The sequence below is a fragment of the Lactuca virosa genome, chromosome 8 (assembly GCF_052849685.1).
Source record: "Lactuca virosa cultivar CGN04683 chromosome 8, Lactuca_virosa_CGN04683_v6, whole genome shotgun sequence".
Taxonomy (NCBI): Eukaryota; Viridiplantae; Streptophyta; class Magnoliopsida; order Asterales; family Asteraceae; genus Lactuca; species Lactuca virosa.
Window position 1 is genome coordinate 298,580,059 of NC_136433.1, and position 10,244 is coordinate 298,590,302.

The 10,244-nt window shown below is 36.8% G+C and overlaps 1 protein-coding gene across 1 annotated transcript; it reads left to right on the forward strand.

The window, feature by feature from the left end:
• The first annotated feature begins 6,357 nt into the window (after window positions 1–6,357).
• LOC145129813 (Golgi transport complex protein-like protein) lies at window positions 6,358–9,751 on the forward strand. The gene is made up of 3 exons (XM_079064626.1): window positions 6,358–7,555; window positions 8,090–8,563; window positions 8,678–9,751. The coding sequence occupies exons 1-3, from the start codon at window positions 6,464–6,466 to the stop codon at window positions 9,620–9,622; spliced, it is 2,511 nt and encodes an 836-aa protein (XP_078920752.1). The 5' UTR covers window positions 6,358–6,463; the 3' UTR covers window positions 9,623–9,751.
• Window positions 9,752–10,244: the final 493 nt, after the last annotated feature.

The following is a 10,244-nucleotide window of genomic DNA, read 5'->3' on the forward strand; positions in this document are numbered from 1 at the left end:
TACTTCAATTATGGTTTTTTCATTATGGGCATTTCATCCAACGCCTAATGTACATGATAGAGTAAGCACATGCCTGATCAAATAAGGGATGTCGGGCGAAATAAGAAGGGATATCATCACAACTGTTAGACTAAATCCTCTCAAGAAACTCAGAGAATGTTAACATCTCTTGCTTCCAATCATTGCATAAATAGTTTCTTCCAACCTGCAATATGTTATACATACATTTTTCAGCTGCAACAAAAATTAATCATTAGGAGAACTTAAAGATTGACTTTGAGCAAATTGAGGATATGACTTTTCGTTTTAAACAACACTTGATGTAAGTTTTATAATTAATACATCACCTTAGCAGGATTAAAAAACAAATATGACGGAATTGAGCCTTGAGGCGTTTTCCCTCTGCCTCACGAGGCGTAAGCTCGAGGCGGAATAAAAAAACAGATTTTAAATATTATATAACTAATAAAAATATAATAAAGATACATAAAAAGTCATAATTAACTAGAAAAACAAATTTAAAGAAGTTTTAATAACATTGCCATAATACGTAACTAGATAGCAACTAAGTATTAAGAATGTATTAACAAAGCAAATATTGAACAAAGTTATGTCAAAATAAGTTAATCATGTATGATAGTCAATTAGGTTATTTAGATCACAAAATTAATTTTTTGTTTTATTTAGGTAAAAAGGTATAAAAGCTGACAAAAATATTACATTTCTCTTCTTTTTTCATTGTTTTTTTAACAAGTATGCCTCGTGACGCCTCGCCCCGCCTCACGCCTCGAGGCGCCGCCTCGTTCAGCTGAGGCGCCCGCCTTAATTAGACCATATGAGGCGCCGCCTCAAGTTCGTTTTTCCACCGCCTCGCCTCGAGGCGTACGCCTCACCCGATTTTTAAAACTATGGCGATATCCTGCAACTTTTTTAAGAATTGTCTATGTTTGCATCCAAGTAAAAACATATTACTTTCTACCTTAACAGTAACATCTACAGAAGATTAGGTGTGTAGTGGGTTGGAAGATTGAACTAACTTACTAATTATACTAATATATAATTTGGTTCAAACATTTAATCAAACATTTAGTGTGCATAAAAAAATCAATTACTTATGTCAAAAAATATTAGCAATTCCATGAAAAGGTGTGATAGAGGGTTGAAGGGTGCATAAAATCGTCCAAAAAGAAGGACCATTTGTACATGAAACCGGTAACAGTGGTTGAAAAAATAAGACTTGCCTTTGAAATATGTCTACTACACACATGAAACAAAAACTAAACAATACAAAGTTACAAACCATAGATTACAAAAATTGTTAATTAAAAATATGAAATTGTACATACCTTATATAGAATAACAACAGAGTCGACGTCAAGAGGAAAAAGAGAGAAAACGTAGGAAAAGAAATATAGAATCCATAGGAGAAGAAACGAACTTGAAAGTATAAGCGTAAAGACGGATGGGAAGTTTCATGTCTCACCCATTTCTCCAGCTTCCAGTTATTGTTTGTAAGGACGAGGAACCAGGCAAGAGAAGAAGACAGTAGTTCTGTGGGGAAGATAAGAGTGTGTACACGTAAGAGAATATAGGCGGTGGAAAGTGCGGCGATCATGAAGATCTCACAAACCCATATCAACAAATAATCTATGCCAGACCCCAGATACGATTGTTTTGGAATCGCAGAAAAAAATGAAGAAATTATGTGTCTACCTGATTTAGGGCTCTTGGCAGTGGATGGAAATATTAAACCGGTACCTAATTGATGTTAGGTCGGTATTACCTGATTTTGGGTGAGTCGGCTGCAATAAAAGAGAGGTGTCGATTAAAGGAGATCCAAGAGTGGCAAGCAGCATCGGGAGAAACGACACCGCCGCCAAGTCTTCTTCATCATCGTGATGTCAAGCTGACCGGAAGCAAGCAGGAAGGCAACTTTCAACAGCCAAACGACGCCGTTTCTTCAATCCAAGTATTTAAAGCTGAAAGAATTTTAAGCACGCAAACAGGTAGGTTGCTCGTAAACGTGGACAACTTAATGGCGCAGAGAAGGGTTTCACATATAGGTATATGATATATATATATATATATATATATATATATATATATATATATATATATACTAGGAAACTTAATTGGGCCGTGATAATCACGACCCTAAAGAATTGATTTTTAAGCTAAGTTTAAGTGATTCCAAGAAAAACATGATTTATACTAATAAAAATATACTTTTGGTTCCTTCCACATTAATTTCATTCCAACTAATGGTGATGATACGATTAGAACTATTATGTTTCTTTCTATATACACTCTTTGTGCTTCCATGTTAGTAAAAGAGAGTGAAAATCAAAGTTAAACACCTACCATAATAGTTAACAGGATATTGTTATTTCATGCATTTGACTTCAAAAAAGGAAACGTATCCCGAAAGTAAAATGTTGAAATTGGATAGATTTTCGAAAATACAATGTCCTAATAAGATAAAGACTTCATGTAGAATGTTAAAAATGGGCAGATCAAAGTACATTATATTAATAAGAAAAATATTGAAAGTAAAATTCTATAATTGGATAAATTTTCAAAGCCAACATTTAATAAGAAACATTTCAAAAGTAAATTATTATTTTGAATAAGAAATGAAAATAAAATGCTATATTAAAAAATAAATAAATAAAAGTACTTTCATTTTGCCCTCTTTAAAAAAGGGTATATAAGAAATGCAAATAAGATGTTATAATGATAAAAACTCTATTTTACCTAAGAATTGCTTAAAAGTCTACTTTTACATCCTCTATCTGGATCATTGGCATTGGTCCTTTGGATATCCCTACAAATTCACATATTCGATTTAAAAAAAAAAAGATGATACCAACATGGATCTTGAGGGTATTTTAAAGCTAAAACACGTTAATAGTGTTATCATGATGGCTATCAAAGTGTTACTTTTTTTTTTTCATTTGGAATTTCTTGCTCTGTAAGCGAAGCTAGAGAGCAATAATCTAATTGGGACAGTTGATGTAAAAATTAAAAGCCTAATAAATTGGGGATTGTAATTTATATGAGTCGGTGTACACCCATTCACTCATATTTTCATCATTTTGCTCTTGTATTGAAACAATACAAAAAAATAGTAAGATTATGTAACAAAAATAAAATGAAAAAAATAATAATACTAACCTTCAATTTTTTTTTTTAAATACAATGCTATAACTAAGTAATCTTTTCAAAGAACTATGCCTTAATAAGAATAAAAAAGTTAACAAAATAGAACAATGTAAGAGAAAAAAATTAAGTCAATCCTTAGCTACTTGTTCTTTCTTTATTTTAGATTAATTATACGAGATAATATATACATCTTAGTGTACAACAAACACTTCAACTAATAATGGTTGAATGTATGGGGTATTTTGGGGTGAAGCAACAATTCAAGTTCAAGTATTCCTAAATGTCTTATTTCCTATTCATGGTATCGATCTATGTGGAATTAGAAATCAAAAGCTTTAAATTATTGTAAAAGTTCCACGGGTACTCCTATAAGTGGGTAATTTTCAAAATATAATAAACCTAATTATAGCAATGTCATTAAATAGAAGACAAATTGTTTACCATTCATTATACCATAAAACCTCCCCCATTAGCAATCTCGATGCACACAACCCTGCCATCAATTCTCTTGTCATTTTTTTTATTAAAAGCTCCTGTTACCAATTTGATCACCATATCTTGGCTGAAGATCACTGGAAACCATAGAAGGAAGGATGGCGGCAACTGCCCCAGAATCTGTCAAGGACCATATGTCAATGGGAGAAAGATGAAAGAAGTTTGTCAAGAGCTACTAACCAAAAAACTCTAAATTAAAACGTTACCTATGCTTCCTTCAGTTTTTGGAGTATCATTTTTCGGATTATGAAATTATGCAATGACTCTTTACTAACAAGAATTATGCAAGTAGTCATGTTTCAAATTGTTGCAATTAATTCACGAATTTTGGCATTTGCATAGATTTGTAACAAGTCCATTTTGTTGCATAAATTGGTAAAAAAACAAATGTCAACATAAATTATAAGAAAGCCATTGGTAAAATAAAGTTGTAGTTGCACAATAAAAAAAACAACAAGATGTAAGATCAGGGAGAATCATGACAAGAATTACCTCTTTTCCAAATAAAAAAGCATCTTTATTCTTTAGAGTCAAAGTTGTTGATGGATTTATCAATTTCTACCCAGTATGGTTAAAAGATTTAGTCAAGCTGGAGTTGTAATCAAATGTATAGTTTAGTAAGAGCATGTAATTACAAAGCTGTGAATGCAATATTAAATAAGAAAAACAAAATGGCATCAGATATGGTTCATGAATGTAAGAAAAGATAAGAACTAAATCACCTAGAAAACTGTCGACCATATAGTCAGCTGTCCCGAAATGCGGCTAAGCAGCCATACAGTCAGCTGCCTAAGAATGATGTAATCAGGAGGTGTCTATGGTAAGAGAACTGGAATATTACCCACTTAAATGAAGCATCATTAATTGCATTAAAGAACATATATTCTTAAAACTACATCATCAAGAAGAAAGAGAGTGCACACCAAACTGAAGTTTATCAAGAACAGTGACCATGCTTTGAAACGGAACAAACTTAGATCACATAGTCTATTCAAATACTTCAAAAGGGTTTTATTTGACCCATTAATTAATCTCATTAAGTTAAAACAAAAACCCCCTTTGTATAAATTGCTACAAATTATACCTTTTATAATGCCATCAACATTTTTTTGTGTCATTCGTTCATGAACCTGTAACATAAACAATAAGATTAGATTTTTTTCCAAATATATTTGTCATATAACAAACCTTCTTAATGATGCAAATAATTCTTATGAAAGTTTTCTAGCCTCTTTAATTGAAGTTTCATTAGCTCCAACTTCATGTTCGACAATGTAAATGATAACATTAAGGATACCCCACAAAATAATATGTGAAAAAAGAGATTTACTGTTGGATTATTATGATCTATTCGTATGCGTTTCTCTTAATATTGCAATTGAAGTTTGAATCAAATGATTTAACAATGACCAAAACCAAACTGACATTTCAACAAACACTTTTAGGGCACAATTCATATCAATCATAACCAAAGAATTTAATAACTTACCATATCTGAGGAGTCCTAGAACACCATAAACACCTTCAAGAAACCAAACCCAAACAAACATCCAACCTAAAAAAGTGTTAGTGGTGGTGGCTGGCAGATTCCTTGATGTACATTGGTCGCGAGGGTGTTAGGTTGTGGTCTTGATACGTTGGGGATGATGTTGTGGTGGTTTTTTTTTCAGAGGGAGGAAGGGACGTCAGCTGTCCCGCACCACCGTGGTTGCCAACTGGCCCGACATCAGTGATGTCAGCGGATCGGAAAAATGTAAAGAGGGAATGATCCTAGGACAGGTTTCATTGAGCAATTTTAGGCATGGGAATGAGAAATCAATAAATCACAGAATATAAGATAAAAAAAACATTACTTGTAAGAAATCAATTTTTCAATATTAGGGCTCAAACCTACCTGAATAGTAACTTGGTATGACGGAGGGTCTTTCAAGAAGAAAGAAGCAAGCATCAGGTGGTTTAAAATTGAGAGCCATGGTGGAGGCATGAAGAAGAAGGAGACCCACAGGATAGTCGACAAAATAGACAAGTAAAACGGAGTACATGGGAGGTGTCGTATGGAGGAAAATCAGTGTAATATAGATCTACTTATACATCGACACGTTTTGAGATGGCACCTGAAAGCTGACCGGAAAGATGTAAACAAGGAATGGTGTTGAGACGGTCCTGACTGACCTATTTTAGGCGAAGGAAGGAGAAATCAAGAAATGACGAATATAATATTAAAAAAATCATTACCTTAATCAACTGGAGAAGAAGCATATAGCGTTGAATTGGAACATGCCTAATGCCTACAGAACAACTGCCACTTTGAAATGGGATCCAGGCGTAACCTCCGATGATTAAGCTATTTGAGGCGGCAAAGAAGAAGCCTGATGTGGCAAGCAGCTTGGAAAGTCTTGTGTTTATCGACAATGAAGAAAACCACCACAGTTAACGGTGAGGCGGTGTGAAGGAAGCAACCAAGCTGCTTACACCATATATGTTAAAAACGGCCGCCCACATCCTTTTTATTGGAGGAAGTATATATATATATATATATATATATATATATATATATATATATATATATATATATATATATATATATATATATATATATATGTTATTTTTTCATTTATTTTGCTATTTTGTAGTAAAAACTAAAATGTAAAAATAAACTAAAAAATAAAATGGGCTATGATGGTTATTTTCTAATTGGAGTGAGAGATAGTTGACTGTCGCGTATCGGTGGATAATTGTTTCTCAGTTGCTTAATAAAATTTGTTCCCGGTGCGGATTACCCATATCTGCATCCGATCGGGGAAGAATGGCATCGCCGGCGGTCCAGCGTTCATCAATTCAGCGCCTCCCTACCTTCAAAGACAGAACCACTGCCACCACCTCCGGAACCCCATCATCGTCCAGCCCTCCATCCTCTTCCTCATCACTCTTAGATTCCTTTGCCTCCGACCCAATTTTCTCCAAATTCCTCTCCTCCGATTTCGACTCAACCCGGTTCTCCTCTGAGGCACTCTCTTCAGGCACAGCCGCTGCTCGTGCCGAGAAGATCCAAGACGGCATCCGCCTCCTAGAGAAGCAGCTCCGTTCCGAAGTCCTGTCTCGTCACAACGATCTTCTCTCGCAGCTCTCTTCCGTCAAGGATGCCGAATCCTCTCTCTCCTCCATACGGTCCGCCGTCTCCACTCTCCAATCATCCGTACGCCTCGTCCGTTCCGAGATCGCCGATCCAAACCGTCAGATCCGATCTAAAACGGTTCAACTCTCTAACCTCCATTTCACCGTCGATCTCCTTCAGTCCACTGTCCGTGTACTCCGTCTCACCAAGAAGCTACGCGACGTGATGGCAGAACCCGAAGCCGAGAAACTCGATCTCTCCAAAGCTGCTCAATTACACAGTGAGATATTGCGCCTCTGCAATGAAAATGATCTATCTGGAATTGTCCCAGTCGATGAGGAACTGAAATGGATATACGAAGCAGGCCAGAGGTTGCGCTCTGAAGGAATGAAAGTACTTGAAAGGGGTCTTGAAAGTTTTAATCAGGCGGAGGTTGGTGCTGGCTTACAGGTGTTCTACAATCTAGGGGAGTTGAGGACAACGGTAGATACTTTGATAAACAAGTATAAGACTCAGGGTGTAAAGAGTGTGAGTGTTGCCTTGGATATGAAGGCGATATCTTCATCCGGTGGTGGTGGTTTTGGTGGTCCGGGAGGGATACAAAGGAGTGGAACACCACAGCTCGGTGGTGGAGGTAAGGCCAAAGATGCATTATGGCAGAGGATGGCTGTTTGTATGGATCATTTGCATTCAGTCGTGGTTGCCATTTGGCATTTGCAGAGGGTGTTATCAAAGAAAAGGGATCCCTTCACTCATGCCTTGCTACTTGATGAAGTGATGCAGGTGAGTTGATACTGTAATCGCATTTGCAATTCGTTTATGTTAATTCAGTATAATTCTTTGAGTTCCCCTTGCTGAATCCTGGATGAGTAGGTTATACACTTATATATACTGTTAGCATTAAGTTAGATAACTGTGTGCTGTTGTTATATAACAATGATGCTTCAAGATTTACAGGGAAAGGAAGCTTAGATCATGACTAATACAATACATTTTGATGAATCTCTTTTAAGTAACAGGGTGTTTGGATGTTCACTTTGGAAGTGATTGTGATATTAATCATTAGAATTCGGAACAAGATAATCAGTTGTAATAAAATGTGGTGCATAGATAGTGTTTGGATGTAGTACTACCACCAGTTCTTACATTTTGATTCAGTTCTTAATCCAATACATTACATATGAATGTTTCTTTTTTACTTAATACAAAACTGAACAAGCTTTCTAGGGATGTTTTCCATGAAGAAGAGGAAGAGGAGGGCATTGATGTCTTTTCATCTGCATGAAGCTTATATCTTTCTATTAAATTTGTTTGTAGGAAGGCGACTCTATCTTAACCACTCGTGTGTGGGATGCAATTGTAAAATCATTCGCAAACCAAATGAAATCTACTTTCACAGCATCAAGTTTTGTCAAAGAGATATTTACAGTTGGATACCCAAAGCTCTTCTCCATGATAGAAAATCTTCTTGAAAGAATTTCACGAGACACAGATGTCAAAGGGGTTTTACCTGCCATAACACTTGAAGGTAGAGATCAAATGGTGGGTGCCATTGAAGTGTTTCAAACAGCTTTCTTAGCCCTTTGTTTGAGTCGCCTATCAGATCTTGTCAACTCTGTATTCCCTATGTCAAACCGTGGTAGTATTCCCTCTAAAGAACATATTTCAAGAATTATCTCACGAATTCAAGAAGAAATTGAAGCTGTTCAAATGGATACACGCTTAACACTTCTTGTCCTCCGTGAAATCAGCAAAGTCCTCCTTTTACTCGCTCAACGAGCCGAGTACCAGGTGAAATTACGTTTTTGCCCTTTTCCTATATATATATATATATATATATATATATATATATATATATATATATTAACCGATTATAACCAAAAAAAAAAATTATATTTTTTATAGATAGCAACGGGACCCGAAGCGCGTCAGATAACGGGGCCCGCGACTCCCGCACAAGTAAAAAACTTCACACTCTGCCAACACCTACAAGACATCCACATCAGCATCTCCGCCATAACACCGCCAATCGCTACCGAAGTCCTCTCCCCCTCCCTCAACACCATCTATGAAGTCGCCTGCGATTCCGTCACCTCCCTATTCCAGTCCATGCTCGACCGCCTCGAATCCACCATCCTCCAAATCCACAACCAAAACTTCGGGGCCCACGGAGCCGATGCCGCCATGGACAACAACTCATCGCCATACATGGAAGACCTCCAAAAGCACATCACCCATTTCCGCACCGAATTCCTTTCCCGACTCCTCCCCTCATCCGCCAAAGGAATCGGAACCGGAATCGGAATCGGAACCGAAACCATTTGCACGCGTCTGGTCCGAACCATGGCGGCTCGAGTCCTGATCTTTTTCATCCGACACGCGTCCCTGGTTCGACCGCTGTCCGAGTCCGGGAAACTCCGAATGGCTCGAGACATGGCTGAGTTGGAACTATCCGTGGGTCAAAACTTGTACCCGGTTGAGCAACTCGGTGCACCGTATCGGGCCCTTCGCGCGTTACGTCCGGTTATCTTTTTGGAAACGAGTCAACTCGGTTCGTCACCGGTGATCCAGGATTTGCCACCGAGTGTTGTGTTGCATCATTTGTATTCGCGGGGCCCGGATGAGTTGCAGTCGCCGATGCAACGGAATAAACTTACGGCTTTACAGTATTCGTTGTGGTTGGATTCGCAAGGAGAGGATCAGATTTGGAAAGGGATTAAGGCGACTTTGGATGATTATGCGGTTGGTGTTAGGGCCAGAGGGGAGAAGGAGTTTAGTCCGGTTTATCCACTTATGTTGAGTATTGGTGAGTCTATATCGGAAAATAATATCACTTCTAGGAAAGCTTAGATCATAGGTTTTTGGGTTTATAATGGTTTTTTTTTATGTACTTATTTGGACGTAATTGTTTATTCGTGTTATTGTATAAGGTTTTGGTTGCTTCGGTTTAAATGAAATTGCTTTTTTTAGACTTTGCAATATTGTTAGTAAGCGCTGACAGTAGGATCTTATACTATCCAAAAAAACGCTGATGACCTTCCCCCTTCATAATCACTCGGCTACGTTTGAAAAACCAAAATGTTTATATTTTACGGGAGAAAAGTGCAGAATAGAAAGGAAGTAAAAGGTTGTTGATTTATTTATCAATGGATAATGAATGTCACAATGATATACTTTAACTAGTGTTGTACCCGTCCAGTGGACGGTGGACCGGTGTAATAAAAAAATATTGATTTTACTTTTTCTTATATCATCATTCTGTAATTATACTTTATTTCATTATACCAGCCTACATTCTATTTTTGATAGTTAACCTACGTACAAATTCAAGTACAATCGCATTAGAGGGGTTAACTACAACAAATAGTAATGCACTTCCATTGCTAATTTTTGTAATCAACCGAAATACGGGCTAAATGCATTAAAACGAATTGAACCGAGTAAGCCAACACTGAATAGATTTGATTGTGTC